The 24,676-nt window shown below is 42.4% G+C and overlaps 1 protein-coding gene and 1 long non-coding RNA gene across 3 annotated transcripts in view; both read right to left on the reverse strand.

Annotated features, from left to right (window-relative positions):
- Nucleotides 1-1,114: 1,114 nt before the first annotated feature.
- LOC139062623 (uncharacterized) lies at nt 1,115-6,945 on the reverse strand. Its single transcript, XR_011516184.1, has 3 exons — nt 6,855-6,945; nt 1,429-1,483; nt 1,115-1,204 (listed from the first exon to the last, which is right to left on the reverse strand). It is a non-coding gene; the product is annotated as an uncharacterized lncRNA (long non-coding RNA).
- Nucleotides 6,946-10,283: 3,338 nt separating this feature from the next.
- Nucleotides 10,284-24,676, reverse strand: part of LOC107390077 (bromodomain adjacent to zinc finger domain protein 2B) — a 41,105-nt gene continuing 26,712 nt past the window's right edge. The window contains exons 11-38 of one of the 2 annotated variants that reach the window (XM_015966591.3): nt 24,311-24,371; nt 23,843-23,951; nt 23,655-23,756; nt 23,298-23,490; nt 22,609-22,701; nt 22,470-22,531; nt 22,168-22,233; nt 19,741-19,806; nt 19,352-19,396; nt 19,213-19,239; nt 18,713-18,778; nt 18,342-18,482; nt 17,777-18,031; nt 17,007-17,230; nt 15,573-15,647; nt 15,293-15,491; nt 15,161-15,223; nt 14,946-15,090; nt 14,306-14,865; nt 13,195-13,336; nt 12,933-13,085; nt 12,698-12,852; nt 12,411-12,598; nt 12,194-12,326; nt 11,663-11,809; nt 10,810-11,078; nt 10,538-10,681; nt 10,284-10,454 (exon numbers count right to left, since the gene is read on the reverse strand). In XM_015966591.3, coding sequence (XP_015822077.1) covers nt 10,307-10,454; nt 10,538-10,681; nt 10,810-11,078; nt 11,663-11,809; nt 12,194-12,326; nt 12,411-12,598; nt 12,698-12,852; nt 12,933-13,085; nt 13,195-13,336; nt 14,306-14,865; nt 14,946-15,090; nt 15,161-15,223; nt 15,293-15,491; nt 15,573-15,647; nt 17,007-17,230; nt 17,777-18,031; nt 18,342-18,482; nt 18,713-18,778; nt 19,213-19,239; nt 19,352-19,396; nt 19,741-19,806; nt 22,168-22,233; nt 22,470-22,531; nt 22,609-22,701; nt 23,298-23,490; nt 23,655-23,756; nt 23,843-23,951; nt 24,311-24,371 — 4,031 coding nt within the window. In that variant the 3' untranslated portion in view covers nt 10,284-10,306. Of the gene's footprint in view, nt 10,455-10,537; nt 10,682-10,809; nt 11,079-11,662; nt 11,810-12,193; nt 12,330-12,410; nt 12,599-12,697; nt 12,853-12,932; nt 13,086-13,194; nt 13,337-14,305; nt 14,866-14,945; nt 15,091-15,160; nt 15,224-15,292; nt 15,492-15,572; nt 15,648-17,006; nt 17,231-17,776; nt 18,032-18,341; nt 18,483-18,712; nt 18,779-19,212; nt 19,240-19,351; nt 19,397-19,740; nt 19,807-22,167; nt 22,234-22,469; nt 22,532-22,608; nt 22,702-23,297; nt 23,491-23,654; nt 23,757-23,842; nt 23,952-24,310; nt 24,372-24,676 lie in introns of both variants that reach the window. The other variant, XM_015966589.3, reaches the window with a different exon arrangement.

Consider the following 24,676-nt stretch of genomic DNA (forward strand, 5'->3'; position numbering starts at 1 on the left):
GTTAGAACCCAAAATGCAGAACCCAGGATGACACGAGGCAGGAGTGGATATGAAGAAAAAAATCCTTTTATTGTAGGATAAACAAAATTAAATCCAAAAAAGGGCAGGGAGCCAAAATCCAAAAATCCAGAACATGAGAACCAAAGCCCACTAATGGGCCATTCCCATCTGTACCGGGTCGGCCCGGGCCGGGTAGCGTAGGTTGTTTACATATCTGGGTGGCCTGGTATTTTTCCGGGCCAACCAAGGCTCATTCCCAGCCCTCTTCTCGAGGGGGTCTGCTTCAGGCCGACCAGGGCCAACACACCCACTGCTGACAGCAAATTCACACCTTCCATTAGAGCAAGCCTCTGATTGGTGGGTAGAATCAGCCCACATGGGCTTAAGACAAGGATGTGTGGAATCAACCGGGCCAGGCTGGGGCCGACTGGGGCTACCCGGCCCGGGCCGACCCGGTACAGATGGGAATGGCCCATTAGAGCACAAACTGGGGACGGGACAGGAAGCTCACACAGAGCACCAAAACAACACTGAACAAACAACAATGGACCGACAAGACACTGAGACAAGACAGGGCTTAAATAAACTGGGGCATGATGGGAGGCAGGTGAGCTGCAGGTGTGTGGGGAGAGGACCAGGTGAAAGCAATACTTAATCAGGGAGGGAACTCACATGACCTAAGAAAAAACCTAAAAACAAGAAACGCAACCACATAACTAATATTCTAAGGAGAACTACAAAGACTGGTGGGACAAAACATATAAAAGAAACTAATACAATGAAAAGCTGAAACTATAAACACTGCAGAGGGGTGACTGGAGAAGACTAAAGGAACACAGGACCTGAGAGATATATTTGGAAGGCTGAAGACCAGGGGACAAATGAGGAACACAAAGAGACACATAAATGAGATGCAGACAAAGGACACATGAGGGCACTATGAAACACAAAAGGAGAACCTGGAGTGGGAACTGGAGGGGCTGGGGAACAAAGGGACACAGAACATGACATCCAGACACACAGGAAGGTTTACACAAGTGCATTTACGCAGAAAAATCATCTTTGTCTAAATATCAAAAGACATTTTGCAAATGTTAAAGTTTACTTACAGCATCACTGTTGTGCTTTTATCTGCTGAGCTGCTGAATAATCAGAGAAGATAAAGTCTGCAGGATCGATGCTCAGCAGGAGCAGCTGTGGTTTCCTGGTGGGAAGAGATAAATTCCCAGAATCAGAATGGGGAGATTTATTTAAATCCAACACACCATCAGCGTGTGAATGTGTGTGTGTGAATGGATGAACGACATGTAAAATGCTTTGGACTCCTCTGACTCTGAAAGACGCTATACAAGTGTGAGTCATTTATCTTTATCATTTATCACAACATGGATTTATTTATTTATTTTTTTGGTGCAATGAGCTTCTTACCCCGACACCAGCAGCTTTCCATCAGCAGAGGGCACAGCGCAGAACCAGAGCCGACCTGTAGGTGAGAGCGAAGCAGCTTCATGAGCCAGGCTGCAGGTCAATGTAAACAAAAGGTAAAAAAAAAAAAAAAAATGTGTATCTGTATAAGAAACCCCCTGTTGATTATCATAAAGCACTTCTGTTTGTCCAGGAGACTAAACACGTTTTAAACCAAACAGAATAGACTTCCATGTCAAATTAAAATGACATTTTCAAGGCTTTCATGTATCTGTGAAAGGTTTATCTGCAGATCAGTTTCCTCCCATGATTCAGAGATGAATGTGTAAAAACCCTGAGATGGACTTATGTTCCGATGAGAGTCGAGATAAACCTAGCAGGATATAACTGTCAACACAGTTGGATTTGGAGTAGAATCAAATTAAATCTTGATGTTTCAATGCAAGATATCTGAGAACAAATTCAGGTTTCTTGTAGAGAAAAATCAATAATCTCATTGCTCATCTTTAAATGAGCGGCTCCCAAACTTTTCAGCTTCAGACCCACAAAACAGCAGTTGTGAAGTCATGTGACCCCAGATGTCTGATTTAACTACACAAACATGCTAGAAAAGTTTAAATGACTCAGGGCTGAAAGATAAAAAAAACTATTTGCCCCCTTTCTGATTTCTTATTATTTTGCATGTTTGTCACACAAAATGTTTCTGATCATCAAACACATTTAACCATTAGTCAAAGATAACACAAGTAAACACAAAATGCAGTTTTGAAATTGTTTTTTTATTATTTATGGAGAGAACTAAATCCAAACCTACATTGCCCTGTGTGAAAACGTAATTGCACCCTGAACCTAATAACTGGTTGGGCCTCCCTTAGCAGCAATAACTGCAATCAAGCGTTTGCGATAACTTGCTACGAGTCTTTTACAGCGCTCTGGAGGAATTTTGGCCCACTCAACTTTGCAGAATTGTTGTAATTCAGCTTTATTTGAGGGTTTTCTAGCATGAACCGCATTTTTAAGGTCATGCCATAGAATCTCAATAGGATTCAGGTCAGGACTTTGACTAGGTCACTCCAGAGTCTTCATTTTGATTTTCTTCAGCCATTCAGAGGTGGATTTGCTGGTGTGTTTTGGGTCACTGTCCTGCTGCAGCACCCAAGATGGCTTCAGCTTTAGTTGATGAACAGATGGCCGGACATTCTCCTTCAGGATGTTTTGGTAGACAGTCGAATTCATGGTTCCATTTATCACAGCAAGCCTTCCTGTTCCTGAAGTAGCAAAACAACCCCAGACCATCACACTACCACCACCATATTTTACTGTTGGTATGATGTTCTTTGTCTGAAATGCTGTGTTACTTCTACGCCAGATGTAACGGGACATTTGCCTTCCAAACAGTTCAACTTTTGTCTCATCAGTCCAGAAGGTGTTTTCCCAAAAGTCTCAGCAATCATTAAGATGTTTCTTAGCAAAATTGAGACGAGCCCTAATGTTCTTTTTGCTTAACAGTGGTGTGAGTCTTGGAAATCTGCCACGCAGGCCATTTTTGCCCCGTCTCTTTCTTATGGTGGAGTCGTGAACACTGAGCTTAATTGAGGCAAGTGAGGCCTGCAGTTCTTTAGAAGTTGTCCTGGGGTCTTCTGTGACCTCTCGGATGAGTTGTCTCTGCGCTCTTGGGGTCATTTTGGTCGGCCGCCCACTCCTGGGAAGGTTCACCACTGTTCCATGTTTTTGCCATTTGTGGATAATGGCTCTCACTGTGGTTTGCTGGAATCCCAAAGCTTTAGAAATGGCTTTATAACCTTTACCGGAATGATAGATCTCAATTACTTTTGCTCTCATTTGTTCTTGAATTTCTTTGGATCTTGGCATGATGTCTAGCTTTTGAGGTGCTTTTGGTCTACTTCTGTGTGTCAGGCAGCTCATATTTAAGTGACTTCTTGATTGAAACAGGTGTGGCAGTAATCAGGCTTGGGGGTGGCTACAGAAATTGAACTCAGGTGTGAAACACCACAGTTGGGTTATTTTTTAACAAGGGGGGCAATTACTTTTTCACACAGGGCAATGTAGGTTTGGATTTTGTCCTCTCCCTAAATAATAAAAACCATCACAAAACTGCATTTGTGTTTACTTGTGTTATCTTTGACTAATGGTTAAATGTGTTTGATGATCAGAAACATTGTGTGACAAACATGCAAAAGAATAAGAAATCAGGAAGGGGGCAAATAGTTTTTCACACCACTGTACATGCCAACATTTTAGTTAGTGCATTAGTCACATCCCGTCTTGAATACTGCCACTCTCTGCTTTCTGGTATCTCACAGAAACTCCTGCAGAAACTACAGCCGGTACAAAACTCTGCAGCTCGCGTCATCACCAAGACTCCGCTTTCACAACATATTACACCGGTTCTCGCTGAGTTGCACTGGCTGCCAGCTGCTTCTTGTGTTCAATTTAAAATTCTCTTGACATTTAAAGCTCTAAATAATCTCACAGCCCTTTACCTAACAATTCTTCTACCTTATACCCCATCGCCTACTCTCTGTTCGTCTACCAGCAACTCACTGACTATCCCACAAGTTTGCTTGTCATCCGTGGGTCCTTCAGCTCACAATTCAATTCAAGTTTATTTGTATAGCGCCAAATCATGACAAGAGTCGTCTCAAGGCACTGATTACATAACCTGTGAATCCAGCAAATTGCATCAAGTCACTTTACAGCAATCCTCATACTAAGCAAGCATTTAGCGACTGTGGAGAGGAAAACTCCCTTTTAACAGGAAGAAACCTCCAGAGGGTCCTAGCTCAGCATAAGCAGCCATTCACCACGACTCACTGGGGATCGAGAAGAAGGGGAGCGCGCGCGCACGCGCACACACACACACACACACACACACACACACACACACACACGTAGTGTTTCTATCGTTACATTGCGATTTCTTAGTAAATATTCTACTTGGTAAGATATATCTCCTGATGAAGACCAGGAGGCGGGAGCACATGACACCAGTTTTAGAATCATTGCATTGGCTCCCCGTATGTTTCAGGATCCATTTTAAGGTTCTTCTAATGGTTTTTAAGTGTCTTAATGGTCTTGGGCCTTCTTCTCTCTCAGAACTGTTTTTACCATATGAACCCTAGCGGCCTCTGCATTCCTCTGGCAGGCGTCTCCTGGTCATCCCTAAAGTTAGGACACACACTCACGGCGAGGCGTCCTTACAGTGTTATGGCCCTCGCCTCTGGAACCTCAGGGCCGCAGAGAACATTCATGTTTTTAAGTCCAGGCTTAAGACCCATCTTTTTAGGTTAGCTTTTATCTAAATATTTACTACAGTTCTATATCTCGTTTTACATGATTATATTTTATTACTTGCTTTGCATGTTTTATATGATTATATTTTAGCATTGTTTTCATTATTTAATATTATTTTACTGTCTATATGATTTTATTTATTACTTATTTTCAAACGTTTGTCCCTTATATTAGCTCTTTTATTATATTTTTACTCATTTTAATCCGGTGTTTCCTCTGTAGGGGCCCTCTGCCCCGGGAGCGGTGGTCGACTGTGGCTTCCTGGGCGCTCTATAGGTGGGGGTCTATGCTCCCCCTCCACTGAGCACCCTGACTTAGTGTGGAAGACCTGATGCTGCCGGGGCAGATGGCTCCTCTGATGGCGCTTCTTTGCGTTACCATACTTGGCTCATCTGGACTCAGACAAATATAATTTTTGTGTGTGTGTGTGTGTGTGTGTGTGTGTGTGTGTGTGTGTGTGTGTGTGTGTGTGTGTGTGTGTGTGTGTGTGTGTGTGTGTGTGTGTGTGTGTGTGTGTGTGTGTGTGTGTGTGTGTGTGTGTGTGTGTGTGTGCGTGCGTGCGTGCGTGCGTGCGTGCTTGCATATGCCTGTTAATGTTTTTAACCCGTTATGGAAATCTGGGGTCATTTTGTAGAGCATTTTGAGTATCACTTTGTTTGAAAAGCGCTTTATAAATAAATCTGATATAAACTTCATTGTATTTATTCTAGGGAATCTATAATTAAATGGCTAAACTAGTAGTAGCACATTCAATGTCAAAGAAAATAAAATGTTATCAGGAGAGGGAGAATGTTTAAATGGTTAGCAACAGGGTTCAAGCCGATGGCCCCTCACACAAGCCCAAAAGACCCTCGGCTTGGAATAAACTCCCATCCTCAATTCACTTGACCACCTCTGTACAACACTTTAAATCTCTTCTCAAAACCGACTGATTTAGGCAGGTGTATGGTGTACTCTAGGGGATTTTATCGTTCTACGTGATTGTCAGTTTATTTCAGCGTTGTTCTATTGATGCTATTGTTATGTTAGTCTTTATTCACCATTTAATTTTGCACCGCTTGTACAATTTGTGAACTGCTTTTAATTCTGTTGTTCAGTGACCTTGAGGGTCTGAAAGGCGCTTACAAATAAAATTTATAATAATTATTATTATCCATTAGCGAATGTTTAGTTTTTGTAATAATTAAGCTAGAAATACAGCTTCAGCGGTTTCAGTATTAATTTAAGGAAATTATCTCAAGACCCTCTGCGCAGTTATGGTGACCCACAGTGGGGTCCCCACCCTAACTTTGGGAAGCACTGTTACAAAAGTTTACAATCTGTCAAAAATGAAAGATGACCTGCTTTAACCTCCTGTGACCCCCCATCCTCTTCAAGATGTTGACTTATTTTTAATTTATTCCACAGAAGAAACACTATAAAAGTTTAACATTAAAAAATTCCCCTCCTGTTTTCATTAATCATCTCAATTTGAGACCCTTTCATAAAATAAATGGTTTCATTCATGCAACAATCTGGTCAAAAGAAGATAAATCCACAGTCAAAAATAAAGATTATTGCAGGTTCAAGGAAGAGATGAGATCAAATGTATTCTAACTTTGTTACATGTCGCTCTACAAGCTGCTCAGGATAAAGGGGGAAAAACATGAAAAACAAAACCTGAAATCATGGATTTGGATTGCCATGTGGGACACATGAAATCCTCCACAGAAGTGGCCGTTACCACGGCAACACGTCAGGAACTAACACCACTGCATGTCCAAGCACATGGTGAAAAAACGGCCTGAAACCTGCTTACATAACCTGTGAAATCTGCGTGTTATGAACCTGATGACCTTCCTGCACATAAACACACACTCTCACACACACACACACACACACACACACACACACAATGCTGCTTTATTTCAACAAAGAGTCTTAAAACGATCTATTATTAATGAATCGGCCTGCAGTTGATTTAAACCAAATAAAAATGCTTCTATTCTGCAAAGATTTCAAGGTTGCAGAAGTCGGAGAGTTTTTGTTTCTGTCGGGGGGGGGGGGGGGGGGGGTGCATTAAAGGAGGGTTTGGGTGAGGCAGCGGGAAGAGCAGAGGGGTGGGGTGGGCCTACCTGCTCCTCCACGCTGGGAAACAATCCATACTTTCAGCTGGCTGTCCTGTCCACAGGAGGCCAGGCGAATCTGCACACAGCAGCCTTCTGCAGAACAGAAGTAAACACATTTCTACACAACCAAAGCTCACTCATAAAGTTTATCCTAATTAAGTGTCAAACCAACAACTCACCAGCTTTAAACTGAGGTGCAAAGCTGAAGCAGCGGACTGCCCAGGGGGCTGGTGTGCACCTCTTTCACCTCCTGAAGATTGAGGTCTCCAGCCGGCCACAAACATCTGTCCACAGGGAGAAAACGGCTGGTCACAACACTGGCCTCGCTCACGTTAGTGCAGCTTTGGGAGAACAGTTGCTAAAAGTTGGAGTAAAAAGGATCAGGACTTGCTTTGCTGCAGATCTTTGTTTAATAAGATTCAATGAAAAACACCTGAGATGTAATTAGTGACACCCAGGAGGACCGAGGCTGTGTGAGCCATGACTTAAGAGGAATTAACATCCTCTTCTAATGTTTTCTATTTACAAACTAAAAGTCAAAATAGCATTTAAATTGTCCTGAAGTTACTTTATTTTTAAATACCAACTAAAGTTTGAAAGCCTTTGTGAATTGCATTATTATTATTTTACTTTGCTGTGGGTCTGGTGCGTTACAAAAGAGAAACGACACAAGTCTGTGCTGAAGAATCAGCAGAGAAACGTGCAGCAGCTGAGTGGTAACTCCATCTGCTGATCAGGGCTGTGAGATGTTGCCAAAAGTGACATTTTTCTAAAACTGGTTATCAAATTTCAACTTCAAGAGTTAGAAAAATAAATAAATCTTCATTTTGAAACTATATGTGCTTGATTAAATCTCTGCTTCACAGGTTTGTCCTAATTAGCTAATGAGCTACTACCTTTGCCATGTTCAATGAAACCTTAATGTAAAAGTTTACTTGTCAGAAACTGCAGAAATGAGGTAATTTGTACCAATTGTGACATATTTTGCAACAAATTTAGAAATTAGACGTTTTTTTAGTCGGAGTTGAGCACAAACTTGTCTTGTTTTCTGCTTGAGAAACATTCATTTTACTCCCTTTAGCTCTTGAGGGCTCACTAGGAAAAGCATTCTGCATGCCTGAGCAGCTTAAAATTCAGATTGTTAGAAAATACAAAAGGGAAAATAATCTGGACTCTTTTTCACCTCCATGGTGTATTTCTTAAACACCAAACTTATCCAAAAGGCTGAGACAGTTTAGGAGCTTGCTATCAGACATTTATCATGTTTTACAGAAGTAACATTAAATGATTGTGAAAGCTGCTCACAATAGTCAGGAGTGTTGTCTGCAGTTGCTGCCTACCTGAGCTGAGTCTTTGTAGAGAAGTCCTACACAGGCCTCGGCCAGGAGGAGTCCGGAGCCCTGAGCCAATCCACACACTCTGAGCAGAGTGAACAGCTGACCTCTGACCTTGTCTTTGTGGTGTCCAGTAGTGTGGATTAGAGTCATTAGTCATGTTGTCATGGATGTGCTGAGGGAGCAGGTTCATCACAAAGTGGTGCAAAAAAAAAAAAACACTCCAATATTTCAGGCAGAAGGACCAACAGGAACACTCCACCTCTTTGTAACCCTTAAATTTAAAGACCACAACTAATAGAATCGGTCTCCTTTCTGCACACCAATAAAACCAGTTATTGTCCTGTGCAGCAAGTTGAGTCATGACTGTGCACATTAGCCATAAAAAAATACATACAGTTTGACCATTCAACATCTGGTCAAAAAGGAGACACAAGACTGCGTGTGTCCCCTTTAAATTGGCCTGCCTTCATCCCATCAGCTGGAGCTCAGAGTCTCTGCAGCTCCTTAAGACCCCTTAAGAGTCGCAGACGCGCGGTTCCATCCTTCTGTTGTGACCTGGAGACAACTCTAAGACCGGTTTAGTGGGGCCGCAGTTTCTTCCACGGACCTCGGTGCCTGGAAGTCCAAGGATTTCGGCATTCCGGATCTATCACGAGGGTCTTCTGGGTATGTAGACATGACAGACTGCGTCTGATGTGTTTTGATAACAACCACCTTCATAGCTTAACGCAAACCAAATTCTTTTACATCCAGAACTCAGCTCTCCCAGATAAGGAAGTTCTGACTAACCGCATTCACGCATAGGTTCATACATCACCCTAAGTTCCACCCATCAGAGTAATTGTTGGTAAAATTAATTCTTACTTTTATAAACCTGACTGTTTTCTGAATCTAAACGAAGTGTGAACAATTCCTTAATAAAGAAAGAATTCTAGAATCTTCTGATAAACACAGTAAAGACCAAGCAGAGCTGATATTCTATACTTAAGAGTATCACAGCTTATTGGTCATAAGTAGAAGTAATATATATATATTGAGCTCTTAAAGCACTCAATTTGCCAAACCCTTCAGAACCGTGAAAATAAAATCGCACTGGAATGGATTTATTGTGCAACAGAACAGGTTCACTTTTTAGTTCTGATCCTGGACGTTACAGGTTCATTGAAGTGTCTTAGTTCTGTTTCTGAAAACGTAACTTATAGAATACTCACTCTGACTCAAACTCTACAGCTGTTGAGGCCAAGCAAATGAGTCCTGTGTCAGATTGTCAATAAGTTTTAAGTGCATGTTTGACATTACACTATAATCATGTATTTTGTGTAAATAAAGCTGACTAGGTAGTAACAGGACTTATCAAAAGCTGCATGAATGCCCACCAGAGATGGCAAATACAAGCGGCCGATCATCTCGATCGTCCAGGAGGGGCTCAGAGTAGATCCACTGCTCCTCCAGATCAAGAGGAGCCAATTGAGGTGGCTCGGGCATCTGGTTAGGATGCCTCCTAGAGACACCTCTCTGGGGAGGTTTTCTAGGCACGCCCAACTGGGAGGAGACCTAAAGGAAGACCCAGGACACGCTGGAGGGATTATGTCCCACAGCTGGCCAGGGAACGCTTTAGGATTCCTGTAGAGGAGCTGGCTGAAAATGGATGGATGTATAGATGGAGAATGAATGCCACCCTGTGTTGTCCTGTTTTTTTTTTTTACATATGTAGATGAAAAACAGTCCCACTGGAACCCTTCAGTCATATTTGAAATATTTTATCAGTTGTCACTATTCAGATTGTTTTCCTTTCTTTAGCTTGTTTTAATGGATAAACAAACAAACAAACATTAATATATGAGAAATACACGATACAATACTGCAGAATTTATTACAAAAAGTCAAAAGAAATCTTTGATTCTGGGTTCAAGATTAAATAATTTTAGTTAAAAACAAACAAAAAAAGAACTTTTGAAAATAGAAACCTTAAAAGTGCATTTTTTCTAGCACCACAGAGAACTTGACACTTGCTCTGCACAGCAGTTTTAATAAAACATGGTTTCATCTTTGAGACATAAGATGATGCTCAAACCTATAAAAAAGACAGACTAATATGTGAAATGTTTTATTTTAAAGTCTTTATTGCAAAAGTTCAGTCCACCTTTTGTTAAAAAATCTCTTCATGTTGTAGCCAGCTTTTCCGATTTCAGATTGGTCTTCATTAAATTTTTTGCAGTTGTCAAAAACCAGGTTGATGTCAGCGATGAAAGTCTCCAGGTTCAGGTAGCTGTAATCATTTGAAAAGTGACCGAGTGTTATGTTGTTTATTTTATTTACACATGGAAACCACAACTGTGATGGAACACCTACTGGTTGCTGGTGAGCTTTTCCTTGATGGTGGAGAAGTCCATGGGTCTCTTGATGACCTTTTTGTACCCAGGGACAGCTTTGTGGTTGACCGGCGTGAGAAAGGGCCACGCACACCGATGGGCCTCCAGCTCTGCCAGCAGCATGCTGAAAAACAAAACGTGAGACTTTGGTACAAAGTTTAAGGAATTTCCTGATGCACCAAGAGGGCATCTAAAGCTATTTTTAATGACAACCGCTGAGCCTTCTGTGTGTAGTAGGATGCATGTACATACTGGCACACCGCCAGCTCACTGCTGCTGTCCTTGGATGTTTTGGATTTTCTTGCTGGACTGTCATTCCTGGCCTGGGAACTGTCATCTCGTCTCCTCTTTTTGAACTCCTTGGTACCGCTCTTTGGCACGCTGCTGCTGCTGGCAGCCTCCTCTCTGGTGTCGCCCCTGGCCACAGATGGCTTACTGTTTTGTCTTTCCTCCCTGCATCTCTTCCCTTCTCCAGCTGTTGGGCTTCTTTGCTTCCCGCTGTGAGACGCTTCACCACTTCCCTGAATGACCGAGCCAGGAGAGACAAGGCAGCAGAGGTTCAAAATAAGTTCTGTCAAACTATAAAAGAATAATAAAACAAACAGGTTGAAGCATCTAGCTAAGATTACTCAATCACAGGTGTGTGTGTGTGTGTGTGTGTAAATGTTAGCCTAGAAATCTAGACAAACTGTAGCAACAGATTTTGTTCTGCAGGTCGGTCTAGCCACGCTCCATTGGAGCCTCAGCAGGTCTACCATTGGCTCGGCTAAGTTTAGGCTGGGCCAATCATAGCGCTCTATGTTTGTAGAGAGGTGTTGAGTGGGCTAATGACGATGGCCCAGGAACTCTGTCTTCTCTGTGAGCACTAGTGGTACTTTAGTACTTTATTTTGAAACTGTTCTTCTTCACTGCCCCAATGACTGATTTTTGTAGTGTTGAATACGCCATGTTGTTTGTTGCTCTGATTGGTCCTAGCGCTGTTCAATTCCATCCGCAGACAGTTTTAAAGATAACCATAGATTCTGCCCCTACAACTGAGTGCTCTGAGGGCGGTGGTCAGCCTATGTACTTACACAGGATGGCTTGCCAGGTCATGTTTACGTACCTTTGCAAGACAAAAAGGACAAAACCAGCCTCCATCAGGTACGGTGGGGATTTGGGGACTGTGGCAGTAAGTGTGGCAGCCTTTGTCACAGCCAGCACAAATTAAAAGCACTTCCTTGTTATCTTTCCTTCGACAGTGCAGGCAGCGCTGAAAACGGTTCAAATAAAAGTTTTAAAAATTAATACTTTGAAGCATCTGTGGTTTCACATTCACATCGGTGAACAGCATTTCACTGTAAGATGTGCTGATGTTTGCAGGCATACTGCTGCTTGTGGGTTCTTCTGACTGCTGCTAACAGAGCAAAAGTAAAGCATCTTTTAAGCCAAAAGAAAAAAAAATGTTAGATTTGGAGCCGCACAATCTGAAAATAATCTATCAAAACAATTAGAGAAACTACAATGTGTGAGACTGTACTACAATTATTCTGCAGGGACCAACATAAAAAATCTACCCAACTTTAAATGAATCCATGCATTCAAAGACATTAAACTCTTTTTCTTAATAAAATATTAAATCTTGTGTGCCACTAACCACTTTGATGATGGCTCGGTCCCAAGCGATGCTCTTCTGCAGCTGCTGAAAGCAGAGCGACAGCTGGGCCGAGCTGCGGACCTGATCCAGAGCTCTGTGCCACAGTTTTGTCCCTGCAGCCAGCTCCTGCTTGCTGCTGGAGGGACACAGACAATGAAACAAATTTTACTTTGAAGCTGGACAAAATACTTTAAAACAAACATCACTCATTAGATACCTTGGTTGAATGTTCCTCTCCAACTCTGAGAGCCTGCAGATCGCTACATCAAGAGGGTTGTTTGGTCGCCGAGTCAAAGGGACAGGAGACTCCCCCTGGTTAGATTCCCTCGGACTCAAAGAGGAGTGTTTGTGTTCATAATAGATCCAGTTCTCACGGTCTGACTGGGACTCACAGGGCATCCAACCCTGACGGAGATGCAGATGAAAATACATCTTTATTACTTTATTTTTGTTAGTTTCAAATCTATGAGCGAAATCAGCATGAGCTGCAGCGACTGCCTGTACCTTGACCTGTAGGTTGGCTGAGATGACCTTTTGCTCCAGAGCTTCAACCTGCCTCAGCAGGTTAATGTCCACCTCCATGGCTCGCTCTTCCACACACCAGCTCTCCACGTCCTCTCTGCTCAACTCCTTCATTTTCAGCTCCATCATATCAAATTCTGACTCCCACAGGCACAAAGAAATGAACAAACTAAGCCAGTAAAACCTTTTTGTTTGTTTAATGAAACAAACCAACAACCTTTGCCTCTGCTGAAGATCTCTGCCATATGCTCCGTGTGTTTTTGGATCTGTTCCTGCAGCACCCTCTCCCTGACGCCCCGGCTGTGGAGGGCCTTGACCAACGTCTGCAGGCTCTCTGTGTCGGATACTCTCCACCAGCCGCAGAGCATCTCTGCCAATGCACGTTATCACAAATTCAACATCCGCCTGTTTCAGCCATGATGATCACAGCCTGCATTCTGATGCTTTACTGGAGATGAAAACACGTATGATCATCTCACCCCCTGGAATAGGCAGAGCATGAGGGTAGTCCTGGGTCTTGGCTACTTCCACAGCGAGGATGGAGTCAGAGAGGAATGGTGTCTCACTTTTGAGGACGTTGTTACTCTCTTCTGAACAGAGGTTCCCGTTACCCTCTGCTTCCTGTTGGGACGGAGTCAGTGTAGGGGATAGAATAATGTGAGAGGTGTAAGCTGGAGCTTGTTGCCGTGTCAGTCTGCTCTGATGAATACCAGATTTTATTTTCAGAGTTACAGCTCTGACCTTCAGCTCTTGCTGGGTAGGTTCGCGGCCGAATGTGAAGCGGCTGGGATGAGGATCAGCACCTCCAAATCTGAGACCATGGTTCTCGACCGGAAAAGGGTGGCTTGCCACCTCCGGGTCGGGGGAGAGGTCCTACCTCAAGTGGAGGAGTTTAAGTCTTGTTCACGAGTGAGGGTAGGAGGGATCGGGAGATCGACAGGCGGATTGGTTCGGCGTCTGCAGTGATGCGGACGCTGAGCCGATCTGTCGTGGTGAAGAGGGAGCTGAGCCAGAAAGCCAGGCTCTCGATTTACCGGTCGATCTACGTCCCAATCCTCACCTATGGTCATGAGCTTTGGGTAATGACCGAAAGAACGAGATCGCGGATACAAGCGGCCGAAATGAGTTTCCTCCGTAGGGTGGCTGGGCTCAGCCTTAGAGATAGGGTGAGGAGCTCGGACATTCGGGAGGGACTCGGGAGTAGAACCACTGCTCCTCCGGATCGAAAGGAGTCAGTTGAGGTGGTTTGGGCATCTGGTCAGGATGCCTCCTGGACGCCTCCCCGGGGAGGTGTTTCGGGCATGTCCTGCCGGCAGGAGGCCCCCGGGTCGACCCAGGACACGTTGGAGAGGTTACATCTCCAATCTGGTCCGGGAACGCCTTGGGGTCCTGCTGGAGGAGCTGGTGGACAAGGCCGGGGAGAGGACGGCCTGGAGCTCCCTAATTGGGATGCTGCCCCCGCGACCCGGACCCGGATAAGCGGAGGAAGACGACGACGACGACGACGAGTTAAAAATCATGTTAGATGTAAAATAAGCAATAGCTGCTGACAGGATTAGGTATTTTAGGAGAAGCGATGCCATCACCAACCTGAAGGAGAAGTGATCGTATGCCATCAATCCCAGCTACACTGGTTTGGTTTGCTGTTGCTGGGGGATTAGTGAAGAGGGGATTGTTCCTCAGGGGTTGTGGAGAGGAGGAGCAAGTTGGAGAACTGGAGCTGGAGGTCACAGAGGACTCATCACAAGGAGAGCGAGGCAGGAGGCTAAACCACTCTCTGCATTTTTCAGTAAACATTTTAGACGGCTGCTCGTGATGAGAGATAGATGGAGGGCTGTGGGCTATCCAGTTACTGCAAGTGAACCAGCCGGCACCAAGTCCAGAAGATTCTGGAGAAACAGTTGTGTCCATCTGTGAGGTAGGATGAAAGGAATAAGACTCTGAGGGAGGAGCTTCAGTTGTTTTGGCTACTTCAAACACTTTTCTGAGCTGAGAAAAGGAGCTGGGATTGTGGAGGAAGAGATTATTTTTGTTTTGATCACATTCTGATATGTGAGCTACAGACACCTCTATCTTCCTCGCCTCTCGCTCCTGCTGCTCCTCTTTAACTCTGATCACCTCTGATCTTTCCTCCTCCTGGTGCTCAGAGCCTGAGAAACAGAAAAGTGAAGTCATCTCTTGAACAGTGGACAGAAAACCCTTTAACCTAGAAGCCAGTGTAGTTTTGCACCTTCACAGTTCTGCACTCCTTCAACAAATACACCCCCGCACTTTGGAAGGAGCCAGTAACGCCTCCTGAATCGATCCTCACCAATCGTCATGGAGCGCAGCGTGTAAGACGAGTCAAACAGCTTCTGTTGGATCTGACTTTGTAACTTTGAAAACAAAAATGACATCAAATCTGAGTCCAATTCATGAAGGAAACATAAAACGTGACTGTTTCACCTTGGAGGTTGTCTCTATCTGCTTCTCCAGTTCCCCGATGCTGCCTGAGCGAGCACCTTCATCCTGTAAAAATATTACTGTGAGGCCTGAACTTCACATGATCACAGAAACGCGTTTAATGAAGCTTCTGACTTTCTTTCTTTTCCTTACTGCCAAGTCTTCATCCTCCTCCTCATCTTCACTGTCCTCATCCTCAAACTCCTCTTCTTCGCTGTCCTTTTCTGTCCTCTGGCATTCATTTCTAAAAGTGGAGCCGTTGAAGGTGCGGTTGATCGCTCCTCTCACACAGCTGGCTCTTCTTGCTACACTCTTAGCATGGATGTTCTTTAGCCTTCAACAACAACAAAGACGTAAACAGAAAAAGTACATGTACATAATAGTTTTGATAAAAACAGATCTTTTATTTACTCACTCGCGCAGCTTTCCCTCGACTATCCACTTATTCTTCCTCAGGTTTGTCATGCAGTCGATGTTTTTGTCAATCTCACTGAAAAAGATCAGAGAATTTGTCTTTCTGAGTGCAGCTGGACCCGTGGTGGATGGTTTTAGGATGGGGTCGCAGCTCAAATCGGAGTGTAAAAGCTCTGAAGTGGTGAGTATCTGGTTGGATTCCCCAACATTGAACTTCTGCTGCATCTCATAACCCGGCTGTCTCGCGTGTCGCTCAGCACTCGTAGCATATTTAAAATGTCAAAACCCAGGAAGGCCCTGAAGTATTTCCAGTGCATCAGAGATGTAAGGTGTGTTTCAAAGTGTAAGAGGAATAAAAAATTTAAGACACAGGTTTGATGCAATCTCATGAAACTCCCCGTCAGGCTGTAATTTGTCATACTGGTTATCGTTTTAGTACAGCTGAAACCTGGTGTAAAGTCTGAGGCTGCAGCAGTACTTTACTCCAAGTCTCCTTGTGTGAAAACGACCATCAACTTTTATACAGCGGTATAAATTACTATAAATCATGGCATTTAAAATATTTTTGATGTAATTTTTCCATGTATTATTGTGAATATTTTCTGGATGTAAATGCAAAGTCCAGATGTTTCATGACCTACTGGAGATGGCATTCCTGCATGGGTGCAGCTTCATGGAGATCTCAGAGATTTGAATAGGAAAAGGTCCAGAGTAACACCTGCAGACGTTTGCATCATGAAAACATTTCAGGAATCTTTTAAATCTGTGAAAATTACTGTTTTTATTTGTCTCTAGACTGTACATTGGCCTAGTGGTAGAGTGTCCGCCCTGAGATCGGGAGATCAGGGGTTCGACTCCTGGTCGGGTCATTCCAAAGACTTTGAAAAAATGGGACCCAATGCCTCCCTGCTTGACACTCAGCATTAAGGGGTTGGATTGGGGGGTTAAACCACCAAATAGTTCCCGAGCGCGGCTGTGTCTGCAGCTCACCGCTCCCCCAGGGGATGGGTCAAATGCGGAGAATAAATTTCACCACACACCTGTGTGTGTGTGTGACGACTAAATGGGACTTTAATCTTTAATCTTTACAGTGCATGTTTTTCACTTCATTGTTGTGATACTTTTATTCTGTCATTTTTCTTTTTGCTGTGACAAAGCAAATTTCCTCCTTGTTGGACCATTTATTAATCTACCTACAACTATATTTCTAAAGTCTTCACTTTGAAATCCCATTTGTGGATCTTAGTTTATGCTAATTTCAAATCTTAAAACTGCAAAAGCAATTTTAGATCAAGTCTGAACTGAAATATCTACAAACTGCCTAGTAACACATTATTCCACAATTAGATAAACAAAAGAACAGAAATAACAAGATTAACAGAATTTATACATCAAATAAAACCAAACTAACGGACTCAGAATAAAGTCGGTGTACCTTATCACTGCCCTGCTGCAGCAGAGTTCATTAACCAAGAAGGCCAGCACAGCAGCCTTCTGTGATGGGCTGTGGGCCTGGAAAGCCTTTGTTTTGAGGCTAACAGCCAAACGAGCTAGCGCTGGGTCATCAGAGTGACTCTCCATGTAGATCTGCAGAATCTCAGACACGTTGTCCCGGTTGATCTCCACATTCGTCAAGTGGTCACCCAAGATGGTTTTGCACTAAACAACAACAACAACAAAAAAACCAATAAAAATAGAGAGTTACATGAAGCTGTAGAATAAAATAAGTTGTTCCGATATAATTCTGAAAATGTTTTTTATCTCCTGATGCTCAGGGCGCCCACAGCTCAGCCACGGTTAGCAACTGCAAATGGTTGTGAGATAAACTATTCCGGGAACTATTTAGTGCTATGAAGTTTATAGTTTCAAAAACTGGTCGTCGTTCACTCGAATTTACAAAAAAGATGCAACTACAGTCCAGTCAGTACTGAGGCCCATCTTACCAACAAAAAAGGGGGTTCTTTATACTAATTATGGCTTTTAGAAGTTGAATGTATAAACTACACCTAAAAGTGAATTTAGAGTAATTTTGAATTTTCCTTTAATATTAACACATTATTTTCCCTTTTGACATCAAGCATATAAAAATGAAAATAACATTTGAATTGTTTTCTTACATTTATGTATTTACCTGATTAACAAACCAGCATGCATTTATTATTGACCAACTGTACAGAAACAAAAGATGTAATGACAAGCCCTCACCTTGCACCCTGCAGGTATACCAGGGTCACACACAGCTGCAGACAGCATGCTCACCAGCAGGTCCTGCACCTCGTGCATACCGTCACCCACGTTAAGCAACCCTTGCTGAAGGTGGCTAATGGTCAGCGAGTCCGAATTAGAGTCCAATTTCAGAACTTTTCCAAAGTTGCGCAAGAACTGAAGCACCATGAGACAGTCAGAAAAAATCTTTCCGGGCAAGATCAGTCCAGGCATACAGGACAACTCTGGAAGAGGCTGCAGAGGAATAAGGTTTTTAAACATAAATGTATATGTACATGTTATCACAAAGATTTGAAAGGGGCATCATTTCTGTTTGTGACAGAGTCGGCCTTCTGGCAACATTTTAATCATTTACAGTTTAAAAAGGTAACTTTTCAATAAAAGAGCTGCTTTTTCTGGTTATGTTACCCGATTAGATTAGTAAGAAAAGCAACCACTAGATGGTGCTACAGGTGTTCGTGATGAATTATAGCAGCTTTCACATAAGCATGGCAACACAACCAGAATGATGTTTTATCCATAAGCATACATCTTGTTTTCTAACCTTGTGATCAGCTAAGCACATGTCCTCGTTGGGCTTCTTCAGCTCCTTTGCCTTTTCCAGTTCCAGCCTTCTGAGCTCCAGTTTCTTTTCCTTGTTTATCCTTTTCTTCTGGTTCCTCTCCTGTTTTAGGCGCTCTTTCTCCTATGATACATTAAAGCGTTTATATAACGACCAACAATAAAAGCAAGCACCCATAACTGCCTAGTTTTAAATAAACCCATTTTTTCATCGTTCATAATTTTCCAAATAACATGGTGGTATTGTGCCACGATCATTGTTGCACATCGATGTGAAATAATCAAAATGAATAAATAGTCAAACAACATGGACAAAAGGGTCAAAAGAAACAAACAAAAACAGTGATTACTCACCTCTGCTTTCCTCTGGGCCTCCACAGCTTTCACCAGCATCATGTGCTGCCTTCGCCGTTCCCGCTCCTTCCAAAAAGCAAATTCACAGTTTTTATCCTAATTTCCCACTGTGAATAACTTTTACATGCCATAGTGGTGAGTCTTAGACACGTAGCATGCAAGATTCATTAGATCGATGTTTTGGAACAGCAGACGATTACATATAAAGGCAGTGGAAGACATGAAGGGACTGATGCATTCAGACAACTTGAACCTAAAGTTAGAAAAAAGCCTTTTTAAGGTTAAAAACAATCAAACCACATGCAGACATTAAATTCATTTCAACACAAATTTCACAAACACATACTGAGCTGACAAGTTGGTCACAATCTGGTTTTATAATTATGCAAAGTACTTAAAATCAGATTAGAGAGGTGATGAATGTGATTCTGTAGCACCAATGAGCTGCAGCACACATGCATTCCCGTTATTCCAGCATGTTGTTAAACACACAAGCTCACCATCTCTAGCTTATGTCTCTCCAACTCCTGTTAGAAAAGTCAGTGTCGGGAAACATCACAAATACCAGAGCAAATGAGCTTAGAAACAAATGATGCAAACATGACCACATAGTCTTGAAGAGGTAAATAAGAATCCCACCTGTTGTTTCAGTAAGACAGCTTGAAGCCGACGAATCTCCTTCTCCTTTAAACAGGAATAATTCAATTAAAAGGCAACAGCAACACGAATAAAAAGCTTACTGAACAACATTGCTGCTGAACTTGGAGCCCTCGGAGAATTGCTGGTTAATGGAACGTGCAAATGGAAACATCATCGGTCATAAATGCACGTACAATAGAATGAAACCATCCTGCCTTTTTTCTAATTACTGAGATAAACGGAGGCAATCAGCGTCTCGCTCCCAACGACAAGCAGCAACAATAGTCAGAAAACCACATAATGACAGGAGCTACTATTGGTTTACTTGGCAGGAGAATATTTTATCAACATTGATGAAACAAAAGCATTTCTCACAGATCTCATCTGACCTCGTTTCTTTTCTGCGTTTCCAATAATTTAGCGTTGGCTGCTGCTTCTTTTCTCTTCCTCTTTTCCTGTTTAACAAAACAGAAACCAAAAAGAAAACGAGAAAAGACTGAATCCTAAAGTGTTTATGAAAAAGTTTGACTCATAAATACAAATACTTCATTACCTTAAATGGAAGTTTGGGTTTCTACACTTCACTGAGGTAATTGCCTACTAGCTATTATCTGTAATTTTTACTCCTCAGATTTAAAAAGTCCCTTTACTCCCATTGTATTTCCACTTGCCATTGTTTAAACAAAGGGGGAAAAACTGTCCAAATACAGATGAAACTCTAAATTAGATATGATTACAGTAAAAATGTCCATTTATGTCAGTAATTAAACTGAGACTGAGAAACCATCTAAAGGCCCAGGAACCCTTTTCAGGTGTTTTACATTAGTTAGCTGATTAGGGTGTGACACTCCGAGTCTAGAATATTTAACCTTTTCACAATATTCTAATTGTCTGATATTTTGAATGAGGGGTTCTATAAGCTGTAAGTCACAATCATCACAATTCTATCAAATAAAGTCTTGAAATGTTTGCTTTACATGGAATTAGCATCTCATGTATTAGTTTTACCTTTTTAATTACTGATATGAAAGAACTTTAACACCATATTCTCATTTTTCCAGTTGCACCTGTACATTTCTACGATTGTGGCTGGATGAACCTTTTGAAAGCATCTATTATTCTGACTCCCTATTTGTTTGTACCCGATACATCACACACGGCACAGTCCAGTCAGACATTCACACATTTTTCCAATTTTATCTTCTCAGATTCTTGCAGCTGCTGGATGTCGGTTTACATTGATAACACGCCTCTCAAGTTTGACGTTTTGCACCATTAAAACACTTATCAGCAACTAGTAATCCTACCTTCCACTCCATGAAACAAGTGTTTATGCTCAGTTGTCCACATATGGCACATAATTGTTTTTGCAATATAAAAATATTAGTTGCATATTTGTAACTGACAGTCTAGTGTTTACAAAACTCGTCAACATAATTGTGAATAATATTTTTCAGGTCTGGTAGAGCTGTACCGCTGCTTAAGCTTTTGTCCTTAAAACTGATATCTGGAGTTCTCACCCTTCCAGGAACCATGTATGGTTTTCGGGTTGTTGGGGCAGCAGCAGCTCAACAGGTTGAGCGTGATGTCTAGTAATCGGAAGGTTGCAGGTTTGATCCCGGCTCCGGACAGAGAATTCAGCTGTTGTGTCCTTGGGCAAGACACTTAACCCACCTTGCCTGCTGGTGGTGACCGGTGGCGCCTGTGCTCGGCAGCCTCGCCTCTGTCAGTGCGCCCCAGGGCAGCTGTGGCTACATCGTAGCTCATTACCATCAGTGTGTGAATGTGTGTGTGAATGGATGAATGCTACACTGTAGTGTAAAGCGCTTTGGAGTCCTTATTTTAGATTTTCATAAACGTGATAGTATTACCCTGTACGTTATATAATGCAGGCCCCTCGTCCTGTAGAGCCCCATGCAGTTGTACTTGAGCGCCGCTCAACATTAGCCAGTAGCATCTGCTTACATACAGATATCCATCAGAGAATGCACAGAAGTACCTAGACCGATGCAGAGTTAGCAACATTTCTTTTGAACAAGAAATAAGCAGCATACTGTAAGAATAGTAATTGTAAAACGATGTGTTTTGCTTAGTTGGCTGGCTAGAGATGTGCCTTCCCAAACCAGAGGTGTTGCTTCCATCGGTAATCATGGAAGCAGGAAGAGGGACCGACGGTGCAGTACATTTTTCTGCCTCGTGATGGCGCCCTCGGACAAAAGCTCCAGATTTCTGCTTTCAAGGCATCCTTTTATTTTCATAACTTTTATTTTTATACTTAAGAAGTTCTGAAACCAGTAAACGTTTTACTTTTGAGTCAAATGTTTGGTACATGACTCTTTTTGAACCCTAGTATCTACACTTCTGAGTGTTGAATGTGAATGTTTGACGCCCGACTGTAGGCAGGTTACAGACATTTCACCAATCAGAGGAACCTTAATGAGATAACAACTTCCTCTCAGCAGGAGGGGAGTATAAAAAATTACATCAGTAATCATAGCTCCAATGAAATCCTGTTTAGAGCTCCTCGCCAAGCGTGTCAGCTGAAATTTGATTCATAAATGCTGAAATCCCACAGAGCTCCTATTAACAAGCAAATGCAAAATAAATGTTTCACCTAACCGTGGTACCCCCCCCCCCCCCCCCCCCCCCCCAACTGTATTTTGTATTAAGCTCCTCGGTGGGATGAGATTTTCATATTCAGTAGCTTTTTAGCAAGAAACCAATTAAACATTAATGTTTTCCCCCTCCTTTTAAATCCCATCAACAGCAGAGAGAAAGTGGTTGGAAATGTTTCTGCGGTGACTTTCGGGACACACCTCGAGAACTTGCTGCGCACGGAGTTCTTTCTCCATACGAATGTGCTGAATGCGCTTGATCTTCTCCTGGCGAAAGGATGAGAGTCAGATCAAATGAATTAACTGTTAAGCCACGCATGAAATGGGGCGGTGTAGGAGAGCAGAATGTGAGATGAAGCATCCAGGTCTGCACAGCCAGGGAAGATCAAACTTAGAACAAATATACAGCAACTTTTAAAAGATGTCCATCTGTACTCTAAACCTTTTCACCTGAAACTCCATGAATTCAATATCAGTTATGATCAATGTTAGAAGACGCATACTTGTTGCTTAAATATCTTCATTTCTTCCCTCTTTTTTCGCCTCTCCTCTGCAGCCATCATTGCTGTAAAACACAACGAAATGAGGTCTGAGCAGAAAACACCACCTGGTTTAGATGAAAGTCTGAAGCCAGCTTCTCACCTCGTCTCCTCTTTTCCTCCTTGGCTGCTCGGGCGATGGCTTGCTTCTCTAGTTTCCTCTTCATTTTTATCTGTGCTGCCTGGCGAGCTATTTCTGCAACATGATGGAACATGAAATTTGATATAGAACAGAAATTAATAAGACTCATAAATTTTAAAAGTTACTTTTAAAGGACTCACAGATTAAGCCTTAATGGTTTTCTTAAATGTTATTTCTTGTTAAAATGTGCAAAAGTGATACTGACAGTAAACACATAGGTAAGTTACATTATGTCATAGGTCCAAAACATGCAGCGTACTACAACAATATACCAGGAAGTGAAGCTTAAGAAAAAGAAGACTTTGCATATTGGTTACAGTCATTCCTATTGTTGAAGAAATTCACACAGTAGATCAGCCCTTTTAGGAATACTAGCAATAAGAATAAAAAAAGACAATATCAAAAATGGACACAAAAGGAAATGAGGTGCTTCTGACGCCGTTGGGCCTCGGTAACTAAAACGGGTTCCAAAAAGCCGGGGAGAGAATCGTGTTCCAGTTGGTCAAGACATGTTTACTATTTAGATCAAATATCTTGTGCATGATCAACTAATATCTGGAAAATCATAATAATAATAATAATAATAATGATGATGATTTTGTTAAAAATGCTAACATCTGCTGGCGTGACATTTGGAGCAATAAACGGACCTTGAGCCTCCAGTTTACGCAACAGCTTAGCATCATTAGCATCTTGCAGCCTATTTCCCGTAAGAGGACATCGGACTCCGGTATCATCAGGGATCGACTGGTGCTCAAGTTTTAGGCGATGGGTGCGCCTCCCATCCACGGAGGTGGTACTGGGAGCGACCTCGTCCTCAGCCAGCAAGAGCCACTGTAGACCCTGAGAGAATGAGGAACATAGTGAGTTCTACCAGAAGATGTTTTACAGTATCGGTCCTGAACTCCAGAGCTGAAATTAGGCCGTAGCTACACAATGTTTATGGGTCACACAAGCAGTCAGGATGTTGTTGTTTTAATGTTTAAAACACAAACAGCAGAACTTACCTCAGGTCCTTCTTGGGCTTCATAGAAGTCACCAACTTTAACTTTTGTGCTGAAGCTGAAGTTTTCACGTGAAATCTCAGTTATTCCATGTTCCATTAAATACTATGGAACAAAAGACAAATTAGCCATTAAAATCACTATTTAAAGTATTCAACCTGTGATAAAGTAAAGCTTGTGTGGTGATTTACCTTTGTGACATCAGAATACTGGCGGAGCTTCTTCCCACATGGACCAAGGTAAGCCACCTTCCCTTGGGGTCGACCTGCCACAGTCCTGATCCGGGTCTCTCTCTGCCACCTGGACAAAAACAAAACCAACCGAGTCTTTTCTAAAGAGCAGCTTCCAGTTTTGGGCTGTTACTGCAGACAGACAACTGGCTGAAGTTTCTGTGTTTCCTGAAAACCTTTCGAAGAAAAACATCCCAGGAGGATGAAAGGCTGCACTCATTTATGTGTGTACCTGCTGGGCTTCGTTTCGGTTTCCTGCCCACTAGATCATAAAACACGATTTGAAAAAGCTCGTGAAGAAAAAGTTAAAAAATATATAAAAATAAACTTTGTTATGTATAAAAACTGTCAAATCAGACTTTTAAGGAATAAACAAAACAAAACAAACAAAAACAAATAATCAAGGTATAACATGTAGGCACATCCTACCCAAACTTCAGAGGCAGGAGCAGAACTCCATCATCTGGGACCGCTCTTCTCCTCCCTGATCCTGGAAAACAACAGATACTATTTCTGGTTTTGTCTCTTAAAGCAGGAGCTGAACATCAAAGAGATGTTTATTTTCATCCAAGCACAGATCTTCATGTAAAGCCTAAATATTCCAGAAGTCATGTTCAGAATTAGCTCAGATCTTTGTTTTCCTTTTTCCTCATCAACAGAAATGCAGTTTCAGAGCAACAGAAAGCTTCTTAAGAGGTTTTATGATGAGAAGACCCGAATCGAGAGTAAATAAAACACTTCCATTTTCTGTCATACAAACCAAGTTGTGTTACTATTAAAAACATTATGGGTCAA

This window comes from Nothobranchius furzeri, chromosome 14, assembly GCF_043380555.1.
Source record: "Nothobranchius furzeri strain GRZ-AD chromosome 14, NfurGRZ-RIMD1, whole genome shotgun sequence".
Lineage (NCBI taxonomy): Eukaryota > Metazoa > Chordata > Actinopteri > Cyprinodontiformes > Nothobranchiidae > Nothobranchius > Nothobranchius furzeri.